At 43.4% G+C, this 26,476-nt stretch overlaps 1 protein-coding gene across 2 annotated transcripts; it reads right to left on the bottom strand.

Annotated features, from left to right (window-relative positions):
- Positions 1 to 2,061: 2,061 nt before the first annotated feature.
- Positions 2,062 to 26,034, bottom strand: LOC142560502 (uncharacterized). 2 transcript variants are annotated; one of them, XM_075672658.1, is made up of 5 exons: positions 25,850 to 26,034; positions 25,458 to 25,765; positions 17,251 to 17,625; positions 10,250 to 10,381; positions 2,062 to 7,880 (listed from the first exon to the last, which is right to left on the bottom strand). In XM_075672658.1, the coding sequence occupies exons 2-5, from the start codon at positions 25,531 to 25,533 to the stop codon at positions 7,567 to 7,569; spliced, it is 897 nt and encodes a 298-aa protein (XP_075528773.1). In that variant the 5' UTR covers positions 25,534 to 25,765; positions 25,850 to 26,034; the 3' UTR covers positions 2,062 to 7,566. The 2 variants fall into 2 exon arrangements, with proteins under 2 accessions (XP_075528773.1, XP_075528774.1); XM_075672659.1 differs by having other exon boundaries at positions 25,947 to 26,030.
- Positions 26,035 to 26,476: the final 442 nt, after the last annotated feature.

Genomic DNA, 26,476 nt, shown 5'->3' with positions numbered 1-26,476 from the left:
GAATGCTGGATACATGGCCCTTGCTACCATTCCCTATTGAACTACCGGCATGAAACAGATTGGTTTGTATATCTTTAACTATGCATTTATTATGCCTAAAGACAGTCTTATGGCAGTCTTAGTCGAGCAGGAAAAAGGAATGCGTGGTCCAAGGAATGCGTAAGGTTTCATCTATTAAAAGCCTGTTGAAGCCAGTTCAGAGTGGGTCATCTGTCTGTAACAAGTGCTCCGTGAAGGTGCCCCTTTCGGATGGAGATGAGCGACTTCGTAATCAAGGTGTAGGGGCCCACTGTAGTACAGTTAAACAACAGGTTAACAAAGTCAGTGGGACCAAAGAACTACTATATTGTTAAATCAAGAACTTTGTTAAACTGAAAACATAAGACACCCATGAGAATAGAAGTATTTATTCAAGAATGAAAAAAAAAATTTATTTTTGCTTGCATGAGCTCTGCCAGCAGTAGGCTTATGCACTCATAGTAAATGGCAGTCCCATTGAGTACTTCTGTTCCTTCAGGGTGCCAGAAAAATTTCGTCAACCTTTTCAGGTGCCAATTCTGTATAACCACAGTTCTTGCTTCTTCGGAATTATGAAAGCCATGCAGGTGCCGAACGGATCAAGAATTCTAAACATTTCAGCGAGTTTTATCAAGGTCACAGAATGTGAACTCCACACGAGAATGGTAAGCTGGAATGTCGCATGTGAGACCAACTATTTCATGTCTAGCATATTTGGAAAGCACCTATCCAGTCACTCGAAAAATATGCTTCACATAGAAGATAGTAAAAAAACAGTGAAAGAAGTGAACCCACTACACAATGCATACTGTCACAGAGGGCTGTCCACATTCCAAATCGTTTTACTAAAATACTTTACTGATACTATTCTAACTTGCAACACAGGTCCTATCAGAAGTATTTTAATATGTCTGATATACGTCTTAAACATATTTTCATAGGTGCTGTTGTTTTTGATGCACTACCTTGGTGTGTACATTTGTACACACAGGACCTGAAGGAGCAAACAGGCAATTTCATGAAAGGGAACCAGCCCACCCCAAAGAAGCATGGTAATAAGTTTACTGTAGCAAAACAGATAAATTTCAAGCCATTTTCAACATAACACGTTTCCTGTGCACTGTCTATTTACACGTTCTTTTGTCTAAACTTCTTTAAACCCTTCGATATGTCCATTTCACTTTATTGCTTAGAGGTTTTCAGTTAATTAGGCTCTATGAATATTGCAAGTGGTTCTTAAGTTACAAATCTGATAAAACTCAGTTTCATTAAGTTGATGTTTCACTGTAATCTAATTATGCTTCAATAAGCAGTTCAGTCATAAGAAATAGATTCCCTTGTATGTAACATACATAGATTTGTCTGTGTGGTATTTGAGTGATCATCATAGGCCAAATGAGAGAGATATGATGCAAGATGTGAAATGGCAGAAGTCCAACATCTGGAGATTTGATCTACAAATTTTTGAGACAGTACTAATTGACACAATGAAGTGAAAAGATGGAGTAATTAAAACACTGGCAAAAACAAAGCATATGCACAAGTAGCAAGAGAAACAGAGCAAGCAAAACCGGCCACATCATGTTAAATGCTTGGTATACTATATTACTAAAGGCTGCAAAGAGTCTGAATTAGTTTTCTTTTTTCTTCTTTTGTATCGGTGAAATTCCATAGCTTGAGAATTAAAATATAGTTATCTTCATGGCAAATTACAGGCATAGTGGTAAATCCACATATAGAAAAATCTTGTAATGAATTCACACAACTATCTTCATGCGAGAGTGATGATTGCTGGGCACTTTTGGGGGGGATCACATTCGGTGGACAGTTACAGTTATATGGGAAAAGCTTTTGTCATCTTTTTTGGGCAATTGTCATCTTTTTTGGGCAAGGAGAGCAATTATGAATTATATTCATAACTGTACTAGGCCACAAACAAAACGCGACAAACTGAAGGCGTCCGCCTGCATTGTCTGCCTAACCTCTAGAGTGCCAATAAGAGTGGCATCCTATTCGCAGAGTGACCCAGTTTCACAAATGATGGTTGTCGCAGTCAGCAGCCTTTATACACTGTTTTATTGCACAGTATTGATCGCATCTTCTATGCATATTACCAACACAGTGCAGAGTATATGTTTTGACTTATTTTAGGCTAGTATGCCATCTAATAAAAACAGCTTCATAGTCTCATTCCAAGCATATATTCTTAGAAATTAAGAAACAGAAAACACAAGCACAATCTCAAGAAAGACATTAGTTGGCTAGTAAGGTGGTGACATTTGCCTATCTTTCTTCACCCTGTCCAACCAATGAACGGAAACACAAAATGTTGATACATCAGTCTTCCTACAGTATTCCATGCATAAACACAATGAAAGAAACATGCCTGCACTGAGACCCAGTGCCTTTTGAACAATTCTTTGAGTCTGCTATTATTTACTACAAAAGTTCTCCTGCTGAAGCATCCTGGTCACTCACTAAAAGTTCACTGCTTTAGAATCAAAGAGAATTATGCATGGAGTCGTTATAAATGAAGCACACTAAGAATTTCTCCAACAATTTTATCAGGCATACAAAAAGTGCATATAAGAAGCATTAAGAGCTTTATGCTAGACATAAGAAAACAGTATCACATATCATGCACACGCTTCCTTTGATGCCAGTGGTTTAACATGGTAGTGATTTGGGCAAGTTCGCGTTACAATGTGGTGCAAATATGGAAATGATAAGAACAAGGAAACACCAAGACACAGTGCTATCTTCCAATTAGTCCTAACGTGCAAACTTACATGTACGCGGTAATCTGTACATATATCACATCTTTAACACACATGTATGTTACATCGGAGTATATCTGTGCATATGTATGTATATCACATATTTAACACGTGTGTGCTATAATAGGAGCACATACGCTGCACAGCTGTGCCTATGTGCATACATCACATAAACGCATGTGTATGCTACATAGGAACACAAGATTTTGCACGTAAGTTTATACACGTAAAAATTACATACGTGCATGTTTCCCCATAAAGATAATGTGGAAGGCAGCACTTTATCCTGGTGTTTCTTTGTTCCAGTTCTTTCTCGTGTCAAGATATATTCCAGTGCCACATCAACTCGTTCATAACACACTTGTATAATATCTCTGTACTTCTTCCACACTTTACTAAACTGCTCTCAAAGGTAGACTGTGAAATCTCTTTGCCAGCAGAAGCAATGCAGAAGCAACCGAACATGCCGAACCATTTAATAGAGTCCATGAAGTCGAATGAAACAAAGCCCAATCAAACCCAAGTAACACAATGTCTTAGTGCTAAAAAGCAGAAGAAAGACTTCATGAAACAAAAATATATACAATGGTCAATGCAAAAGTGGGAAAAGAAAAGTTAACACCGTAAGTACTTTATTATTTTGACCAAAAGTAACCTTACTTTGTTTCTTATTATGGCTTATTTTTTTTATTTTAATCTTTGCTCTATAAAAACCCTTCAACTTTTTCAACCAATTTAGTTCATGTTTTACATAAGAAAAACCTTATTTTGCCGCTTCAATATGCAACATACAGGGTGTTTCAGTGAACACTTTTAATAATTCTTAAAGGTTGCCTGTGGCAGATAATGCAATTTTAATCCATGAGGTGGTCTAGCCGAAGTGGCAGACACTCCTTGAAAAAAAAAATCTATGAAAAATAAACTAACCTTTTAACTAATCGCCTTATGACCCATATTGCAATTTACAAATTCTAGCCAGAGTTCGCAAGGCAGATACACTTCGAACAAATTCCCAGAACGACACCAGTTTCGAGATATTAATTCCCAAACATTGCGGAGAAATGCATTGGCGTTCCAGTTACTTGTATGCTTCAATGCATAAGACGAAGTTTTGTTAGCAAAGTAAATATCCAATATCAGTCCCATACACAAGTACTGGCAGAATATAGAAATGCTACAGTTGAAAATATTATGCGCTGTCAAGAGCACTGACTTTTTCAAGAGCAATGAGTTTTAACTTAGGCTACAAAGTAGAATGTAGCAGAGGGCTCCACATTAACTTTGAAAATCTGGGGCTCCCAAAACACTCGTTGGTACTGGCACATGTTTTCAAAGCTGTAGAAAGTGTACCACATGCTTCTTGCACATAGAAAGGATGATACTTAGCAAGTACGAAGACTGGGAAAGATGAAGATATTTGAATTTGATACTAAAGCTGGTCTTGAAACACTGAACCTGGTGCCATCAAAATTATTGTGGCTCTATGACATGGAGCAACATTTGCTGACGTCATGTAACAATAAGGCTAGGTATGACGACATTGCTCATAAGAAAAACAAGCAAAAGTTCTCTTCAGGCTGCATTCACCAGTCATAGTGATTGTCGGAATGAAGCAAGCCAACGAATCGTGTCATGACACATCCACCTTTTGTACACGGACACCGGAAGTAGTTCAGAGAAACAAGTACATTATAGTAAATCATTTTAGGGTACAGAGAGTTTGGACCACAACTCAAAGCAAGAATATGGCAACTTAAAAATATTCATGTCAGTATGCCTCGAAACCATAAAAGGGTGTTTACACATTTTGCCGCCATGTGGATGTGGTTACAGTGGCTAGGGATCGAACCTGCGACCTTGTGCTGAGCAGCATAACAAAATGCCACTGCACAAAGGGGAGTACGTCGTGACAAGGAGTTGCAATGCACTTCACACCCTTGCAGCATTAGTAAAAGCATTCACAACGTATCTCACAACATTTTTTAAAGCTTACGCAAGAGCCGAGCTCCTCTTGATAAGTAAGTTTGTTTGAAAAACCATGATTTATGTTCAGGACATCACCAGTGGAAACTTGCCAAACTGCTGTGCGATCGCTCAATCCCTAATCGACATGGCAGCGCCAAGGTTGGACGGATGACTGTTAAGGTATGACCAAAAAGAGCTTAAAGCAGTGAGTAACACCTTACACTTCAAATCAGATTTGTTGCTCACTAATTTGATATCAAGTGTGAAAACTGCAAGAGCACTGCTTTGAACTGTCCCGGCCAGTTCAATATTCAATGATGAGCATAAGTGGCTAATGGAAGAATGATGTCTAAATGAGAAATAAGTGCCATACAACACAACGTGAACAGTCAGCTAGAAATATATGTGCACGTTCCCATGGCTCCTATATTTACAAAGTTCAGCAGTGTTATCTGTTGGTCTGGTTATCGGAGTTCAGTTCTCAGAACAATATAAACCTCACTAAGCGCTTTTCTATGCTACAACAAATCCATATGTATGTTTGGCCACAAACCTAGAATGCTGCAGAAAGGCCCAGCAATACACCTTCCCATCAAAGAATGCCATCTTATACTGAAACATGACATAGTGAAGAAATGTTACGCCTATGGCGTCTTGCATGAGCCCATTTTATATACACACATAACAAGCAATGCATCACCAATGGGAAGGTCTTTCACCATGTTGCCTGCTACAATATTGCTGCATATCTTTCTTCATAAAATTGCAATGGCACAAATTTGCATCTTACATTGATTAGCGTGTAAACAAAATTCTACACTGGCAGTCCCTAACATGACGCAACAACTTCTAGCTGAACTTTCCTTATTTTACCGACACAGCATGGCGCCGCCACCTATGATCAACACATCAAATTTATAGGACAAGCACGTGGGCCCGAAGACTGGGCAACTGCATACGTGTCGCAACTGTCACCCCTTACTTTAGAAGGGTACACTTAATAAGCCCCCAGTTGCAGCAACCACCATGGGACAACAGGAACACAGGGTTGCATCTGCAGTGCAAATATCTTGCCTGGAAGCTGCTGTAGATCTCACTGCAGGAGCTATGGAAAACATGAGCCAACAAGATCAATGTAATTGAGGACGTGTGCGTGAATGGTCCCAACATCCAAGATGTGGAACAGACTAAGGTGGAGTGTAGGCCTAAAAATTGCTCCCTACATCTGCACAGACATTCCATGCAATGTATGCCTTCAACCAAAGTATGAGATTGCATTCTTCTGTTGTGGCACACAAGATTTGTGTGCTACAAATCTTGTGTGCCCCCATTCATAAAATGTTGTACTGTCCTTGCATGCAGCTTTCCACAGGCCACACATCTTTGGCCATGGGAATGTACACCTATCAAAGCACAAGAAATGAAAATGACAATTGTGCTAAACTGTGATGAGCTGATTACCGTTCCGGCTCTTAACACTCCTTTTCACAGTTAGCCTTCGTCTTTGATTACTAAACAATGCTACAGGTTAGTACTTAAAGCAAATGTGGAAGCTTTCCAATTTCAATGGAGTTGCCTGCTTGTGGTGATGTCGTCGTTGTCCTGTCACGAAGGAAGCCGCAGACACAAAAAAACAACACTGGCTGCAAAGGCACACATTTGTAAATTTGTCTACTTGAAGCATAAAAAAATAAAAGTATAGTCTTTTAAGAGTCACAATGTGAAGCTAACGGAGAGACAACTGGTTAAAGAGTACAAATCTCAAGCTCCATACAACTTTTGTCTCTTGTTCCCACACAAAGCTTTGTGCACATGTTCTCCCCATACAAGCCCATTCAACACATCGGTACGCGTGGCACACATTCATAAAATTATGGTCAAAATTTAAAAAACACACCATCTATGAGTACAGCTAGACTCCTCCTGGACTCTATTGGTCTCACAAGGGCCCTAAGTGAGCTCCTCTTCCTCCACAAGAGCCACATAAGCCCTTATGAGGGTTTTCATATGAGGCAGCACTTTGCATGTTGGCCAATGGTGAGCAGTTGACCTTTTTTCAGCTTGCCCTGGTACAAACTAATGCTGACCCTTTTAACTGCTGTCAATGGATCCCATATTTCAATAACAATCAAATATACAGTCAATATGAGCATCAGTTGAACATCAGTTAAAGCAATCTTGATTGTTGTAAAACCTCTAGCCCTGGCTCCCTTTTCACAACCAGAGTAAGACCACTTCACTTAACACAGAAAAACTAAGAGAATGTGGCCAAGACTACCAAACATCCATAGCAGTCGAACAAGAAAATTAGTTAATTAAGCAGCCCAAGCTTTCATGATGTCACAAACTAACTAAGCCTTGTCGCAGACGTGTTCAGAGCACAGCTCACCAACAATTCACTGTCCAGCAATGGTGCATAACGTAAACAGCTAAAGTGTGTGCTAGCCACACATAAAATGCTAGCTCACTCTAAAGCTGCTAGATTTATGCACAAATCTGTCACAAGTGGTACATCTTGCTGAGGCACAACAATGGCATTTCTTTCTTTCAGTATTCATGCCAGCAGGCATCTTCAATACCGCTGCCAGCACGCTACTGAAGGGAAAAAGCATGCGGACGGCGGCACTGCAGGGTGGCATGGAAAGAAAACTGCAGTCATGTACCTAAGCTGAACATAGCACCCAAGTGTAGGCCGCTCTTGCAACACAGAAGGCATCACAGAACACGACTGAACCATAGCCAAACACATCAACCATCAAAGGCCACAGGAAGAGAATGCACCAATGTCCAAGGGGCGCGCGAACCTTCAAGATGTCACAAGCCGTGCTTTGTCGCTCGTTGTAGGCGTGCACTCTACCGAGAGCTGGTGATCTGCGGACGATGGCTCCTCATTCACAGAAGGTGCTTCCTGGGTCGGAGAAGTTCCAGGTGCAGAAGCTGGGGCTGAAGAGCCGTTCTTACTAGGAATGCGCATGGCACCAGGAAGTACCAGTGTAGTCACATTGTTCTGGCCCCCACGCAGTGCGGTCCACACAAAGCATGGAAGCAGCAGGATGAGTGCAATGACACCAAAGATGATTGTTCCAATGGCCCACCAGGTGGCCTCTGCAGTAACGGGGTCTACACGAGAAAAAGCAAGTCAAGTAAGGCACGGATCAGTGCATAGGGCTGTATCTGTGCCAACATGCTAATGACAATTGTTTATCCAATAGGCTAATAACTTCAACTAGTGCCCTCTAAAGGTCCAATGCAGTCTCTCATAGGCTCATTGATTTCAGGGCCGTCCTGGAGCCATTCAGCTTACGAGAGATGCCATAGTGTAAAGCTCTAAAAATTTTGAGGTCCTTTCCTCAAAATTTCTAGTCCAGAGTAGGAGAGAAGACAAAACACAAAACGAGAGGTACAAGCACTTGTGCACTTGCTTGGCACATTGTCGCCTCTCCCATACTGTGATAAAAATCAAGGGTCCTTTCCTTAAAACCTTAACAGGGAAATTAGTTTTTTTTTCGCTGACAACCATATTGTAGGTGCACCGAGCATGTCTTGCAGACATTTCTGTTGGTATTACGTAAAGACACAGTCGTCGACATTCAATAAACATAGCTATCACTGCTTGAAATATGTGCCAGTACTAGCGTACACAACTCATCACCAGCAGCTTCCACAAGTGCTCTGAAAGACATGGCCTGCACTGGATCGTAGTCCTCCTTTTGACAAGCTCCCAGCTAAACGACCAACAGTAGTCGAATGAGGGATTTTGCTGGAGCCAGTTTCTATAAGTGGACTTGCTTCACCAGGGCAATAATTTCCGTCACCTTTGTCAGTTGCCCTGACAAAGACGGGACCCCTCGTTGAAACCTTGGCTTCATTAATATCCATCATTCAACCCCCCGTTTCTCACTTCCAAGCCTTCACCTTCTTTTCAAACTCTGTCTTGTTTGGCTCCCCAGTCAAATGGTTAATATGCACCAAATCTAAGGACACACATTAAAGGCTAACTGCAACAAAGTCTTGAGCCATGTAAAAATGTCTAGTTTCAGATGGTGCAGCTAGAGAGCAGTCTCCATGAAAAGCTTGAAACCTGAAATACCATTGAATCTGTCGGGAAAGGCTAGCAAAAGTAGTCGTTAATACCAGAACTGAAAATAGAAAAAGATGCCTTTATCAGTCAATGGAAGTCACATAGGCCTCGGAGTGCACAACTTCTCAGCGTGACCTCTCCGGAACAAGTCGCTGCTCGCAGCTGCCGACGGAGCACTGCAGAATGTGCGAGGTGACGTACAGGGAATTGCATCCTGTTAGCTAATCGCCAGCTACATGTGTTGTCTGCTTAGGTGCTATTTATGGACTGCTAATAAAAAAGTTGATTAGTATTAACAACAGCTTTGCCAAGATTGCTTTAATAGTATGCACTAGCCATTCCAAACCACATAAGCCAAATTGTTTTCGTTGCAGTTGGCCACATGCATTCCACCTATGCACTCTTTCCCCTACCTCTCTACATCCCAGCCACTTCAATAGTCAAACCTCAATATTGACCCAAGGCTCCCACATTGCAGAAAGGTAGGCACAAATGTCAGTGCTGCCTCCTGCTATAAAGGGCAAAGTGCACATGCTACATGCTATCTCCTGGTCAACCGTCAAAGCAGGCAGAATATGTTTTGCTAGCCTCTGTCTTTTACCTACTAACATTTCTGGCAGAGATGCTGGGTACCACAGACAGCTGAGATGATGCAATTTCCAATGCACCAATATTGGTGGCATCAATGCTTTCCCAAAGGAAGGCCAATTGTTGTGCCTCAGGGCACACGCCAATGCTCACTGCCAAGTTTTGTGAGCACAAAGACAGAACATTTGTACTGTAGCTGAGCAAGCTCTCTGGCTATGCAAATGTTGTGTTCAAGGAGCAGGGGAATGTTTGCTGCTGAAATATGTGCAGCATCACCTCCTGCATCACATCAAACGTCAGTCGGCAAGCTGCTCTTGGGAGGCAACGTAATGTGATTGTTGGCTGTCACACTCACTGTCATTACTTTTTGCTATGGCTTGCATAGTAGTGATACTGACCAAGCTTGTTATTGACACCACCAAACCATTTCTTAGTTTCAGTTCAGGCTAACCTAAAGAGCTCTTTTGTTTCTGATAGCTCATTATATCTCACTTACCTAGCTGCCTGTGTATTATCATCTTGTGACAATATTCACATTTTGGGAGCAAGGACATCGAGGTTGCTTAAAACTCTTTTAAGGCATTTGAAAACCTTCATTCTAATCTATGCTTTATCTCTCTTGATAATACACCCACCATTATCTGTTGCAGCTCTTGAGGTGTGATCATCAGTTTCCTTTGAAGGTTCTGTGTAAACCAGAGAGCTTTAGCCCAACAGGCAGGTACTGGCACATAACCATTGCAAAATTAACTGCAGTACTCAGACATAACATTTTTTAAGCACAAGACTGCGAAAGCGCCGTAGCCAGACGGGCACTCACTGGGGCACTGCTCGGGCAGGGGCACCTGCGTCCCGCCACAGTGGTTGTGGCCGTCGCAGAAGATATCTGAAGCAATGCAGCGCTTGTTGTAGCACTCATGCCTCGTACTGGGGCAGCTATCATCTCTGCTCACTGCAAAAGGAAAAGGAAGAAAGGAATTTGAGCAACACGTTATAAGACTTCGATTAATTTTGTTTCGACTGCACAGTTCGATTTTTGAGGGTGCTTTTTAAAGGCTGTCTCTGATCATTCCACTCGTCACGTAGACATTTTTCTACAGCAAGACTTCGTTCCCCTTCTGGACATCTGCCGAATAATGAATGTTGCATTGCTTTTTCTTTCTTTTGGCACTACCCGTGTCAGTAAACAGGCACTCTTAGCAAAGCTCTACACAAGACTTTGACACTCAAAATGGCTCGAGGTAAAAAAAGAAAGTAAGCTTCAGACAAGTCCTATGTGCAATGGGCTACAGGTTGATTCTTTGCTTAGTGAAAGCCATACACATTTACACACCAACAAGGGCAACATATTAATTTTGATATCAATACAATAAATAGCGTGTAACAATTATGTTGCATACAGAATGTTCTTGAGGTACTTCTAAATATCTGGAAATAAGTCAGGGCTGCTTAAACAGCATAGATTCTGAAAAAGATTACATAAATACAAGGACAATGCTGTTTTGAAATTTGGAAAGCTCGAAATACTGTCATGTAGTGGTGATATCAGTCTATTACACATGACATTCTACTTGGCAGTTATAACTATAGTACCTGAAAATGCTGCAGGAATTGTGTAAAAAAGAGCAATTGATACCACAAGCATACCCTGTACTGGAGCAGAAACAATATGTTGCAAATTTTGCGGGAAGTGGGAGCTATAATGAACAACAATGCAAGTGCAACTAATGAAAAGAGCAAGTGAATGTAGAGGCCAATATAGTGGATTACCTTATTTTTTCATTTCTAGGCACACCTAAGTTCTAGAAAATCAAGCATTCCTCCTTTAATACAGTACTACAAGAGAAAGTACTAATTTCAATTTACACAAAAACAAATTTCCAGAGTAAACATTTACACAAGACTGCACAAACAAACAAGCGCATATATTCAAAACAGAACCAGGCTATCCTTGAGAAATATTTCTATTACATCACGTATATTTAAAGCAGGAACAAATTTCAGTGGCGAGTTCACTGAGCTAAGATATAAACATGGCAGATGTTGCATTTATCCGATTCCAAACCAGTAAAACAAACACAGACAGGCACACACGCACCCCTTGGGCTTGATGGAAAAACACTGTCCATGAATAGCATACACTGCTGCAAACATCTCAGCCAAATTTCGCAGCAGTGTGCGGTGCATGGACCTTTGCAAGTGGAGCATGAAGTCACCTTTTCTGAAAAAATCGCTTTTCAACAGAAGGCTTCACCTAACTCTTTTCGGGCTGCTATACTTCGTCATATAGCAGATTCCGATACGCGGCTGCTACTCGCCAATAGCTGATGTCAATCAAGAAGTGTTTTTGAACCAGCGCACTTCTGTTAACGTGCATATTTATTGATGCAGTTTAATAAACAAGCTGAAGTAATCGAAAATCTCTGTTTAGAATTTCGATAGGAATTACGTACTACCAGAAGTACATCTATTGTACTATAGCCCACTATCACCTGCTAACGGTGAGCTGTGTAGGAATATAACTTTGGCCACACTGCTTATCAGTATCGCAGCCATCAGGTTTCGCTAATTTTTATTCATTGTGAACATTCACCTAGGCTCGAACCACACAAAACTTGAGGGCAGACCAGACGCACGCTTGCTAGCACGCGCTCTCTCCTGGCCCCTCCTGGCCCCTCCTGGCTAGACACCCTGGCAGACTTCGCTTCGTACTGAGCTACTGCGCAAAATGCGCAGTTTGGACGTGGCTACTATCAGTTGGTCAAGCTGCTGCAGGACAAAGCTGGTCCACACCACATAGCAAGGTGAGACTGGAGTGCATGAGCACGCACTCCAGCCCTGTCATGTGCACAGTTAGCCACTACAGTTGCATGTAGCTGTATGGCTGCGTCTGAAGTGTGGCGTAGATGCCATGGCTGCCGAGTTTGCCAAGAACGACGGCATGCTACAATTGGTATCTGTGGGTGTCGCGACTCAAGACTATGGTGGAAGAATAGACAGGTGTCTCAATGGCACCATCTGTCTGCAGAGCAGGCTGACTACGACTATGTTCACACTTCCTTCCTTTGCTGGAAAGAGCACTACAGTGCAGAGGTCATCATTTTCTTTCGTCTGCTAGTGGCCCTATGCCCACTTATTTCTCTGCAAATGCTCGTCTAATGCGCAATGTTGCTTCTTCTCTGCTGCTACTAGCTCTTATCATTTCTGTGAGTGAGTGAGTGAGTGAGTGAAGTAACTTTATTTTGGTCCAGAGAAGACGCAGGGAAGACCCCGTGCCACCCGGCTAGTCCCACGTAGGGACCGCCAAGCCCAGCTTGACGGCCCGATCGCGGGCACTCTGGACGGCCAGGGTTTGGTCGTTGAGTTCAGGGCTGCCCAAGAGCGCAGCCCACCTATCCTCGCTGAAGGAGGAGCCGATGGCTTCACACTCCCACAACACATGGTCCAATGTTGCCCTTAGTCCACAGGCAGGGCAGTCCGCACTGGGATATCTTTCAGGGTACATGGCATGAAGAACCGCGAGTTTAGGGTATGCACGGGCTTGTAGAAGTCGAAGGCTAACCGCCCGCGCCCTACATAAGGCGGGGTGCGGGAGGGGGAAGACCCGTCGTGACAGATAGTAGTGCGTGGTGATCTCATTAAACGTAAGCAAGGGTTCCCCGCGGGGCTGGGCGACTGCTGAGGCGGTGCGGTCAGCGAGTCCTCGCGCGGCCTCGTGTGCGCCCTCGTTAGGGTTAGAGGGAGAACCCTCAATCGACCCCAAGTGAGCGGGAAACCAAAGTCGACTCTGGGCACCGGAGACCCGTCACCAGTGAAAAGCCGTATTTCGCTTTCGGACGCCGGTTTCCAATCACGATGGCCGCCGCCTCTGGGTCTTTTCTTGTAGAGAAGTAGCTCAGATTTCGATGGAGAACATCTGAGTTTCTGTATTACTATTTCCTGTGCCATTTGCCCAGAAAAATAGAATATGCTACTAGAAGCCACCTACCAAACTCCTCCTTAAATCTTAATTTGCAGTGCAGTTATCCAACATCATACAACGTGCTAATTGGTGTTCTTCGGCAACTTTTCTGCCGTGCATGTCTAGATGTGCTTGTTTTGTGTGTCAGGGCGAAAATTTCTGTGTTGCTGCCCCAACTGTGCATCAGCATGCAGAAAATTATGGAGATGTGCTGTGCAGTCGAGACTGTGAGCACATTTATGCTTGCATGTATGAGAACTTCTGGATTGCCTACATTGGGAGTTCAACTCCACCAAGTACAATAGAACCTCGGTAATTCGCACTCGGTTAACTAGGAATCGCGAATAATTTGTATTATATTTGTGGTCCTGAATTTTTACATGTATATTTAACCGGATAATTGGTGTGGCCAGTCAGCCGTTTCTCGGTTAACTTGCATAGTGAGCCACGGCTTCCGAGCTATGCATTAGGAGTTGCCAATCTCAGAAACTTCAACTAAATTAGAATCTATACAGTTCTTTTTTTTTTTTTTTTTTTTAAAGAATGGTCTCGAAGGCCACGTTTTTCCAGCTTTGTGGGCCTTGTTCAATCTTTTCGGTTGGATGGATTTCAGTTGGCAAATGTTGTGGAAATCCTACGTTTGTCTGCGCCTGTTGTTGTCTGTGTCTGTGCCTGCTTACTGTGGTGTGCTCAGAAGATGCCGAAGTACAAGCGTTTGTCGCTGCAAGATAAGGTTTCTTTGATTGAAGAAGCGGGCAAGTGAATGGCATCAAAAACTGCTCTCGCTGGAAAGCACCATATGCCCTTGTCAATGATGTGAACAGAAACAATGATGTGATGAGAACAAGCAGAAAATACCCAGCAGGTACAGCAAGACACACTCGGCAAAGCATACACGAGTGCACGCTCCTACATACAATGACGTCGACCCTGCCTTGATTGCTTGCCTGCACAAAATGAACGCAGCGCACATTCCCATCAACGGGACCATTTTGTGGGGGAAAGCTAACCAGCTGGTGCTGCAACTTGGCCGTAAAGAGTTTAAGTGCAGCAATGAGTAGTTCTGTCACTTCAAGGATCGCAATAATTTGACGTGTTTGTGGTAAGAGTGGCAGCGTGGACCAGAGTGTTGTCGACCGCTGGAAGACTCCTTGACTCCACTACTCACCAAGTGCGACGCAGCAGATGTGTACAATCTTGATGAGGCTACTCTATTATACAAAATGCTGCCTACGAAGAACTTCGCTGTGAAGGAGGCAGAAATTAAGGAGCAGAAACAGAAGGAATACAGAATCACTGTTTTGTTCAGTGCAAACATGTGGTAAGCACAAACTGACACTGCTTGCTGTTGGCAAGACTGAGAAGCCTAGTTGTTTTAAACATGCATGACTGCCACCCAAGGACAACCTAATTTACAAGAACAGTAAGAAAGCTTAGATGATAGCAGCAATTTTTAAATAATATGTGCAGCACCTTGACCGCAAGTTTATGGCCATGGGGTGTAATGTTTTGTTTGCCTTTGATAATTGTCTAGCACATGGCGACACTCAGAACCAGCAGGCAATTAAACTGGTATTTCTGCCTGCTAACACAATGTCACCATCGCAGCCGATGAATCAGGGCTTTATACTTTATACGAGAAAGATATATGGCTACAATATGTTAAAGAGAGTGCTCCTTTGCTACGATAGCACCAAGGAGTATGCCACTGACTTCCTCAGTGCAACATGCCTCTTTGTTAATGCATGGAGGCAAGTGGAGGCTACGGTTATTCGACGGTATTTTGAGCACACCAGATTTGTGAAGGAAGTTGCCACCACCACCTCCGTTGACTGTGCTGTCACCTGCCCGTTTGATGAGGAAGGGGACCCTTTGCATTCGATATGAAGCCTTACACACCGAAGATGGAGAGTGCAGTCCAAACGGCTTCTTCGATTACTCGAATATTGAGAGCACAGTTCCTACATGCTACGTTGACCTCAACAGCAAGATCGCTGCAAGAACACAACCGATTCAGCCACCAAAGTTGAAGGCAGCGATGACAAGCCTGCCCGAGCGGCCCCTTTAGCGGCAGTGATCGATGCACTGAGTGCTGCGCGCAGCTTCGCGGAATACAATGGTGGTGAGGCTGAGATGTTGTGCCAGGTTGACCGGCTTGAAAACATGGCTTTTAGAGCAGCAAATTACCAAAAGCACCAGTCTCGCATCGAGGAATTCTTTTCCAAGTAGGTGGACATACGACAATAAAGGTGTGCCACCCATGTTTCACATTTTCTGGCTGATTTCTTAGCTTTCACATCGTTTCGGATAATTGGGGATCCTGCTTAATTGGGACATGTCTCTCAGTCCAAATGCCTTCCAATTAACGAGGTTTTACTGCATGCTCGCTTTTTTTACGCATTCTTCTGGTTACAAACAATTGTTCCAATACAGTTCCAGCTGTCACCTGCATAATGCAGACAGTAATATCCTGCAAGTTGAAAAATGTCTGTACAGTCGTACCAGTGTTTTCCTTTTTACACAGTACACAGCGATACACAAGGAGGACACTACCTGGTGTAAATGGAAGATTGAAATACAGTAGCTTACTAGTTACTTGAGATTAGAATAACCAAGATTATAAGTAACTTGCGCGGTTAGCATGCATACGATATTACGCACATTGCTGCACTCTGCAAGACTCAGTCCCTTGCTTTGTGTGTTCAACTCTAAGAACAGAGCAGTTGCAATTTTTTTCGTCCATGGCATGCATTTGGGGCAATCCAAGCAATTTAATAATTTGAGAATGTGCCTGATGGACAGTTAGTGAAATGTACGCTCTGTCACTTCAGCATTGCCAAAGACTTTCCAGTGAAAAAGAAAGCGTAAGCATGATCTAAATGCTAATGAGAAGCATAATTTGGAGACATAATTTGCCAGTGTGACTGTTTGAATCACTCAAAAAGAGCCTTTTTGTGCTTTGTTCTGCGCACGACTGTGAAGCCATGCTAAAAAGCTCTGAAGCCATGGTCTAGTACCCCCCGTAATTATTTAGTTGTGGACCGCCAGTAATCACTTAAGCAAGAACAGTAACAAATTCGAATTCGAGATGAACAGGATTTAATACCGTTGTTGACTGAACACGATATTTGTGTTTTGTTGGAACTTTCCACATTTCTACACATGCTTGGGGCAATCACGTCGTAGAGTTTCGTGCTTTCACACTGGAAAATGATGCCCCCTAAACTGTTCTGCCTTTAACAAGAGAACGTCAAACTACAAACAAGGAAGAAACCGATTCCTGATCGTTGTTAGAACACCTGTCTTTCATTCTATACAAAAATAATTATTCATTAAATTTTTCTTTGTGTTTTTTCTATAATACATCGTCATCATGTTATTGCATCTTTTTCTACGTGACACCAAAGCAAAAATGCTGCAATTATGCACAGTACAGACCTCAGTCACTTACAATCATGCTCGCCTGCAAGTCTGAGCAGCTCCCAGTGGGCTTAAATTGGTGTTAATCAGTGCGAGTGTGACGAGATCCACAAAATTTTGTTTATTCCTATGAGAACTCAAGACTAATATGAGACTCAGATTACTAGCCAGCCAGAAACAATGATTTTAAATAAATTTCTAGTCAATCTCCTATTATGACTATTGGCAATATTTGGTAGATTACTTGATAGCATCCAGCACCTTAGTAGCACGTCCACAGTAAGGCCTATATTTAGATATCAGTGCTAATCATTTTCACTCTTTGTCTTCCTCGTGTGCAAAGAGTGAGAACTTCAGCTAACACATAAGGCAAACCTACAGAACCATGCTTCGGAATCGCCTTTACGGATGAGATACCTCTAACACTGCACCATGCTCACCATTTGTAAATGCCGTAAGCACCAAGGTGAAGTTGCTAGTTGGTGACGTGGCATTGACATTCAGCACAACAGAGCCATTCTGTGGCGGCTTCATGAATGTCACTTGCAGACCTGGTGTGGCCTCACGACGGTCTGCCTGGTAGCCACAGAACGGTCCTCCTCCTGAGGCCACTTCATTGCCAACAGTCACCTTCAGATAACTGTCGGTGCAGTTTGCCGATGCCGTCAAGTTCAGCGAGGCCACCGTGATGAGGAGCCCAGAAGCAAAATGGATGCGCACACTGCACTCTTCTTGCGAGTTGTTGAGCCACACAAGAGCCGCCTTGCGGACTGTGAGGGATGATGACTGGTTCTGGCAGAGCTCGCTGAATGCATCTGCAGCAAAAGAAGAACGCAAGTGAAACCAAATCAAACAACTTTCCATTTACGCAGAGTGCCTCCAAGGGAATGGGGAAAAAAAGAAGGTTGCCCATGGGCAGCCTCACAAGATTGAAAGCTGTTAGCATGGCTTTGGGATAAGCAACACAACCAGTATGGGAGCTCATGTTTGACCTAAAAATAAAGCATACTTGCCTAATGGCCATGTCACTTCAAACCACACAAATGAGTGGAAGCCATGCTTGGAGCCTATTCCAAGTTAAAGTGAATACATAACATGCATAAACGTTGTCCAATGCTCCCCTTTTGGTCCTAAATGGTCCCAAACTAAATACAACATAAGTCTACAAAATTTGCAGAAACAGTGACAGCAATGACCAGGATCTAGCACAGGATTATGCCTTGACACTTAGTGAGAAAATATTATACATGTTCTTTGAGGAATATTCTTCTATGCACATCCAATTAGAGATGTCCAAGCACAATATTGACAATCTTCTTCTCTATGAGCTTTCTTTGTAATATAACTGTATAAATAAATTTGCTGCAGCCTGGGTGGCCTCAGATAGTATCAAAGGAGTAGTGACACAAAATTTAGAACTACATATGTTTGCGTTGTGCAATTTCCAAATATACATCCCTGGTGGTGGCGATGTATACTCGAAAATTACATAACAGTTTGGGAATTCACTCTGATGAGGGGCAGATGCACACGACTGACGCAATTCAGCCAAGTTTGAAGCACAACGACCATCTTCTCTATCAGCCTGAGTCACCACCCGTCCGGCTTGTGACGTCAGCTAGAGTGCATGCCCATTGGTGGAGGCTTGTGTGCATCCACCTTGGAGGAGTAAACACCCCTTTTTTTCTAAAGTTGTACCTGGCTATAGAATATTGGCTACCCACATTTACCCTCTTATTCACGCCACTATCTTCCTGTCTCCTAAAATTACGCCTAGCATTTGTAGTTTCATCACTTGTTGCATGGTCCTTAAATTATTCTCAAGCTTCTTTGTAAATCTCCAAATTATCCAAGTTATACATAGGTATCACTGATTATTAATGGTGAAAGTTGCCACGAATATATTTTAAATATTGATTTAAAGGGTCCCTAAACTGCTCAGCGCTCAGAAATTTGTTATATAATGGCAGCTGTGTACTACCAGTCTACAATGAACACACATGTGTAAGAATTTTTCAAAATTATGCCACATTAGCAAAGTTATGGTGTTTGATGAACGACTATGTGGCCGCCACAATTTCTCATTCACCTTCCCTACATTTCCCACAGGCACAATCTCCTCCTCGTTTCATACTTCTCTACACTCTGTCTATACTCTGTCTCACTGCCTCTGTGCAGTCCAGTGAAAACTGTGGGTCACGTCGGTCAACCAGAATATACAAGAAGAAGATCTGCTCCGTTCTCAGTCCCTGACTATACTTAATGCAGCATCAACTGAGTCAAAACTTCACAACGGAATCAGACACACGACGGAATCAGTGGCACACAACGGGCAAGCCCCCTTCATTCTCAGAACTAGAAATTGGCTCTCGTTACTTTGGCACGCTCATTCTTTAACCAACAGACATCACATGCCTGGCGGTGCTGGCGTCACAACCTGCAAAGAAGGGACCACAAAAGCCTAAGAGAAGTGTGGAATTGTTTTCTGAATTTCTAGCTTTTCCGCAGCCCATAGCACTGCCATGTTCCTCAATGATCATTGTTATGGTGTTCTGTACATGATACGCGTTTATTCAAAATGTGTTTGAAATACCAGAGGTGGTAAGGGACCTCTTGAAGAATGTATAGACAAGTGATTTGAAACTGCAGCACCTTGCGACATGGACATCAATGTGATGTGTCCTGTGGCTTCTAGGTTCTCTGTGGCATTCCACAAGGACTGCTGACGTCACCAATCAGGGTGCTTGCATAGAGCTCTATGGGAGAAGAAACTGCTTCTCTGCTGGGTTGCCAGCCTGCAAGTTTCAGACTTCTTGTTCTTGCATGTGCACTATCAGAAAGCAGTTAGCATGGGCCCACACTTCAAAGCAGGAAGCCATGTTGGGGCTTTGGGGGTGCGTATTACTACTGTAACTCTACATTTAAAATGAATTCTGTGGTGTTACACACCAAAGCTATGATCTCATTATGCGGCAAGCAGTAGGGGGGATACCAGATAAATTTTGACCACGTCTGGTTTGTCAACATGCACTTAAACGCATCTGTATAAGTGCACGAGCGTTTTTACATTTACTCTCCATCTAAATGTGGCCACCGCAGCTGAGATCAGATTCACGAACTCGAGCTTAGCAATGCAACGCCATAGCCACTGAGCCACCACAGCTGGGACTGTAGCCCTGTAAGCAGATGGATAGCCCCGTAGCAACCAGAGCTTTTCAATGATTTCCCAATGTGGGAACTGAAGTACAGTTTGTTTGCAATGGCATACACAAATAAGTGCAGAGAAAATGAAACCACAGTTTGCACGCGGCATTTGGCAGCAGCTTTTTACCCCCAAGATCTAATGCTCCGACAGTAAATGCGTTTGGGACATGAAAGAAACATATATATGAACGCATAAGGGCAGCATAACTCTTCAGGTGGACATGGTGGATAACTAACCGTTGGACATGAAGAATCAGCTGCTCTAAAAAAAAAAAAAAAGGTAAATATATCTATGATCCACTTTTGCTGCCACCTGCACCCATATACTTTGAGCTGCTAGTACGCGGTACATCAAATTGAATATGTGCTGCTATATTCAAATGAGCATGCTTCTCTCCGACATTCGGGAGAAATTCAGAATCTCTGCTGTGAGATGATAAGCGTGGCACATTTTCCCACCTCTTCATATGCCTCGGGTCAGACTTTACATGAATAAAGAAATCTGTTAAGCAATTCCAATTTGCATAACACCACCAACAATGTGCAAGTATCCCCCTCCCCCTTCCCAATGGCATGACCAATTTATCACCATAGACAGACAACTACGTGATGGTTGTAAAGATTAAACATGCCACCATGACACAAGAAGGACACCATTATGCAAGTCATTATAGTAAGTTGGCATTAACATTGCCAGCAAATGTGCAGTGACAGCAGTTTTCATGGCATGAAGTGCAGCCACAAGTTCATTGACTACCACACAGTAAAGATGAAACATGGTTGAATGTACTCAGTGAGGTGGCGTAACATTCTGGTTTACACGCTTGTGCCATATGAGCAATGTATATGCCATTTGTTGCCTAGTGATTTAGGCTCCTTTATGCCATAATTTCTTGGGCCAATTCCACAGAGCTATCTTCAACCTATACCAAATATAGCAAATAAGAAAATAAGCGTGCTGTGTTTCAACAAATCATTATGTCATCAAATGCTATTACACATATCTAGATAGCTTTACGCAAATACATTTTAGCTTTGACTGCTAGTTGGAAGAAGCCGAAGTGGGTGAACAAACATAGCACCTGTAGCTCTAAGGATGTCCAATAGGAGATTAAAATCGGGCATCTTTTCATACCAGAAACAGTGATGGTTGCTGTTTAGAGCAATCCAGGCACACTGCTCAACATGAGCAGTGGGAATGACACAGCAAGCTTTTGAAACTCAGCCGACAGCTCAGCGCATTAGGTTTTAATATTTTATAGGTGCAGTAGAGATGATTTTGGGAGCTAGGTGTTGGGCACTATCGCCATTAATCCTGCATCTGTGGCATGGTGGTTACTATTATGTGGTTGGTGCAATGACACCATAGTGTTGCTTATGAACAGCTGTGTTGAAGCAATGTCACAAAAACCATGTTTCGGCAGTCAATGTTCTGATTTGTTCAATACTGGCATTACTTCGATAAATTTTTTCAGCACGTTAACCAATCTACAATCTACTTGAGCCCGATATGCCCCAAATACATGCAGTTTACCATTTGTATCCCAATAGTGAGGACAACACTACACCAAAAAAGGTAGGACAAGTGCGAAATTGCGAAGTGTGAATCAACTAGCCCAGCAGTGTGCATTGCTAGTATGCTTGCAGTTGGTGGATTGTTCCTATGTCGAAGTAGCTCCCAGCAACGGCCATAGTGACAGCCAGGCGGCGGAGTATTTGCTTCGTATGCAGGAGCTCCTGGTTGTGTATCCCAGCATATTTCTTTTTATTAAAGTGCAGCTTTTAGGGCCCCGTTCCTGCGGCGAGCATCGGCGTCAGCGTTCGGCATCCTCGTAACCGAGCAAACGAGCACAGCAAAAGGATGAAAGAGAGAATACGGTGCGCAGGTGAAAAATGGTGATGGCAAAGAGAGCGCGAGGATGCAGGGTGAGTAGAAGGCTGCTGCGGAACCATGCGGCGGAAAGCAAAGGAGGAGGGTATGGTGAAAGCGTGAGAAGCTAAGTGTTGTGCACGATGGGCTGTCATCATCAGGCCAGCTGCTCATCCTAAATTTCCCTTTCGCCATAAACCAAAGAAAAATAAAACTTTGAGGTCCGAACTTGGGATTCAAACTAGCACTACTGAGTTAATGTGCGGCTAGGAGCTCATAAAGGGAAAATGAGGAGCTAAACGAGGAGCTAGCAGCTGGACCCACTAACTATTGTGCTATCATACTTTCTTTTTTTTCTTTCATGGCATTTATTACATTAACATGCACAAATAACAGCAGAATGATTAGCAAACTAGCTATACCTATGAGAGGCACAGTAACACAATAAAACAATCACCAGATGTCTATAGTTCCAAATTGCAGGCACGACAGTCATACACACTAAAGGGGCACCATCACGCACAGTGGTCATACTTACAATGGAAGTGATCTGATTAATATGCACATCGCATGCTCTAGGAGGGTGGTAAGGACAAGCACCTCACCAGCATGAAGTACGAGTCCAGTTGAAAGTCACCTAGCTCCATTGGTATTTGTAATGTCTTGAGGAGCTAGATGGTTCATTCTACTGGGTGATTGCTAAATGCACAAAATTTGGAAACAGGACACCATACAATAAAAGACACACATTAAGATTGAGCGCAGGGCTATTCAGTGTGTGTCTTCTTGTGTGGTGTCCTGGGCCGGTATAATGTAAAACTATCCCAATCTATTTTTATTTCAAATAGGCCGTTAGCCCTCCATGACAGGCCAGACTGATTCGAGTCCAGTCCACATACGCAGAGCCCGAAACATTGTGACTTATCATGGAGGGCTAATGGCCAATTTGAAACAAAAACAGATTGGAATTGTTTTACGTTACACTGGCCCTGTTTGCCAGTTTTGCGCATTCAGCAATCAGTCCATTGGTATGTTTTAGGTGCTGGAAGTCAAGTGCTACCTTAATGGAATGATCAATTCAGTGTTGCAGTTAAATATAAATAAACAAATAAATAAATGTCCAACATTTTTCGTTTTCTTTGCACATCACGCAGCCTTGGAACTTGGTAATTTGAGTGGGTATTGTGTCCCATGTAGGCTTCGAGTGTGGTGGCGACTAGGCATGGATTTCAGAATGTGCACCCGAAGAAGTCGCTCATAAACAGATGGAGGTATCTGTTGTGAAAGCCTGTTGCTGTTGCAGTAAATGGCTTCAGAGCTGGAGGAATTGCCAAGCTCTGCCTCTCTCTCTCTCTTCTTTAAGCGGGTACAGATGTCCCTCAGTTCTCTTACCAAGCTGCTTGTGGCAGCTTGCAACTTGAAAGGAGGCCCTATGGATATTTTGCAGCAATGGTACATGGGAGCTACTTTTCCAACTACAGATTATCTTGTAGTAGAGCCTCTGCCATAGGCCTACTTGTAAACCTACTTGTAAAATAGATAGAAATGTATCAGGTGGTAGGCCATTATGTTCAAAGAGGGGGCACACCAATCTCATGACATCAAAACATGAAGGGTGCACAGATGCTGCACAGAAAATCGCGGGCCGACCTTTCCTTTCGTTTTTTTATGCTTATCTGCATGAGCAGTAATACCTATAGATATATGGATATTCAGGCAGTACACGCTTAGAACAGCTTATTTCAAACAGCTGCCTAATAATGCATGACTTTGTTTCTTCTTCTAAGTGTTGTGCATGGAAACCAATGTAACTATCCAACTGAAGGAGCAATTAACTGAAAGCAAGCGATCATTCTGAAGCCACATGCTTGGCTGATCACTTTCAGTGATACTTTCTGTGATAATGAGTGGTCAGTCTAGGAAAACTTTAGCCCGCCTTTTTGGGGTACAGGAGACATGCGTACTTGAGACCTCAAGCAACTCCACTCGAGTCTAGTCAGGGTCTGTACGTTATTTCAGTACATTTGCCTGTTGCTTCGTATGAGTTTCGCCAGCATTCTGCAAGAATGAAGGTTATTTCATTTGAAACTTGTAGCCTCCACATAGCAAGTCAATGTTTAAAAGAAGGCACTCATGTACAGCCTATTGCAAAAAAGGTGAAGGCCTGCTGGCCAATAGTGTCAATGGCTGGCTAGCTGCACCTTTGCCAACAGCACATCTGGGTCAATTTGTTTCTATGACTGACTACAATAAGCACAACATTACGGCTGTAACTAACAAAAAATCAAGCTCCTCGGTTCATTTTATTATTTTTTAATTACAGCAACCTCTGCGTGTTTTAGAGGGTCAGATCTCATGTATGCGACTTCTTATTACATCATTACTAAAATGAAAAGCAAATGCGATAGCGGAAGTCCCCCAAAATACTGCACACTTATGATCAATAGTGTGTAGACAAGGGGTTCTGCAAAAAAGGCCAAATTTCTTGGCGACTCAGACTCGGAACCTGAAAATGCCGAATGCACCATGCAATCTGCGGGTGTCACGCGGCGCATTTTTGATCGTGATCGGCTTTCTCTGTCGCCACTGGCTCCTTATCGCATGCTGTGAGAGGGAGCCAATCGCGGTCGAGAATTTTGACCCGAGGATAGGGCTCAATCGCGATCGAAAGCGGTCGCGTGACACCGGTGGTCAGTTTCAGGCAATTTCAGGTCACATGCCAAAGAATCAGGGAAATTCTTTTTTTCTCCTTTTGCAGAAATTCTGGTCCGCGTACTTTTGATCACAGTTGTCACATCTGCTTCCCTCCACGCACGTCCTAGGCCGCGTGCAGCACTTCAGATATAGTCACGAGATGACGCGTTCCAGCGTCGTAGCGTAAATCACAGATGCGTGAGCGAGCGCTAATCTGAACGACGTCCGTCGGAAAACCACCTATCGCTACGTCGCACGACGCTGACAAGCCATCCGGCCATCTGCGGCCCGATCGCCCAGCGTGACATCATTTCAGGTCAGAAAGCGACACCTCAATTCAGGTCAGAAAGCGACACCTCAATCGTTTTGCGACTGCTAGTCGTCGGTGGAAAATCTTTTTGTCCAGCGTTTTTTTTTCCTTTTTTCTTTTTGAGAGCAAGTTGTCGAATCGGTGTTCTAAAATATTCACGAAAGCTGTCGGCAGATTAAAGGCAGCAGTTCGCAGCCCATGACAGCTTTCATTAGCCACTCACACTCGCGGCGCGCTGCAAGGGCAGCAGCACAGGCCACAGGGGCTCTGCAATGAGTTCTCCATCCACCGCCCAAGTCTTCGACAACTACTTCTTTCCCTTCGAAATAAATGTTTCTACTACTACTACTACTTCGCACTTCACCGCTGCTTCGCGAACGCATCGCGCTCTGCGAAACGAACAGGAAGTTTCGATCGCATGACCCACTTCCACTGTTTAACTTTCCCATACGCGCACTTCCCATATTCGGTGCGCGAAAATCGTCGGCGTTCCTCACAAGCACCGCCGACTGTACAGATTCGCGATGGACACAAGACACAAGCCAACAAAGACTCCAACAGTGACTCACATTCAGGCATTTCGTCGGCGAGCGCGCACGACAGCGCGGTGCAAAGCAGCGCGATCACGCACGTTCGCCAAGCCATGGTCACCGCCTCCTCTTCAGATCGCCGCTCCGTGGCCAAAGTCGCCGACGCACCTCTTCGAGAGACACGGGCTCGGCTAGCATGCAAATACGCCACCAAAGTCTGCGAGCGCACAGTGACTCCCCGACAGACGTCAAGGCCGCAGAGAGCACAGCTGCCCGAGCTCTACGACGGCTCTCTTAATTTGCTTCATTCAACAAGCGTTGAAGGCGACCCGGAACGGCCGCGAGAACTGAAAAAAAAGAAAGAAAGAAAAAAAAAAGCGACAGAGATAAATACTCGCGCAGGAAGCGTTACGCAAGACTTGTGCACTGACTTTTACGAGGAAGAAACCGAAGAGCGCGAAAGTTGATCAATCGCACTGGAAGCTTCACCCAAGAGTTGTGAACAATATAGTTGTGAACTGACTTTACCGAGGAAGAAACCGAAGAGCGCAAAAGTTGATCACGTGCACGTGAGTGGCGGCTCTGGAGACTCGCTGGACTTTGGTTTCGTATGCTTTCACGTTAAGCCAAACCGAGCCGCGAAAAAAAAAATAAATAAATAAACCTCCCGGCGTCCATGACGTGTTTCCGCCTCCCGAAATTGCTTCCGCCACATTCAGCTAGGCGAAAACATAGCCTTCAAGATCCACATGTAAAATCCCGAGGGCGCCGCTCTGTGAGGCGTGGATTCGGACACCACCTAATTTGACCGATAAAGATAAAACCCACAATTACTAGGCACCGTATAAAAACTACCAAAATTGTACAATCTCTATGGATTGATAGCAGTAACCCTTAACATGTCAACAATGACGTTATAGCTCCGTTTTTTTTTTTTCATGCTTTTAATCAAAACATAGGCCTTCGAAATTGAGTTTTATTGCTCTAATGTTTCTTCAAAAGTACATCACAAATTATGAATCAGTCAAACAACAGCACAAACATCGCTAAATAAAACA

Source organism: Dermacentor variabilis, chromosome 10 (assembly GCF_050947875.1).
Source record: "Dermacentor variabilis isolate Ectoservices chromosome 10, ASM5094787v1, whole genome shotgun sequence".
Classification (NCBI taxonomy): Eukaryota; Metazoa; Arthropoda; class Arachnida; order Ixodida; family Ixodidae; genus Dermacentor; species Dermacentor variabilis.
Note: the sequence above shows the minus strand (reverse complement) of the source record. Positions and strands in the feature narration are given on the sequence as shown.

What these genes read in the sequence shown, in the direction of transcription:
- LOC142560502 (XM_075672658.1), bottom strand. Translation starts at nt 25,533, where the DNA reads ATGGCTTGGCGAACGTGCGTGATCGCGCTGCTTTGCACCGCGCTGTCG. An exon ending in GCTTACGGCATTTACAAATG is followed by an intron (nt 10,382 to 17,250) that starts GTGAGCATGGTG and finishes TTCCTTTTGCAG; the next exon opens with TGAGCAGAGATGATAGCTGC. An exon ending in CCTGCCCGAGCAGTGCCCCA is followed by an intron (nt 7,881 to 10,249) that starts GTGAGTGCCCGT and finishes TTTCTCGTGTAG; the next exon opens with ACCCCGTTACTGCAGAGGCC.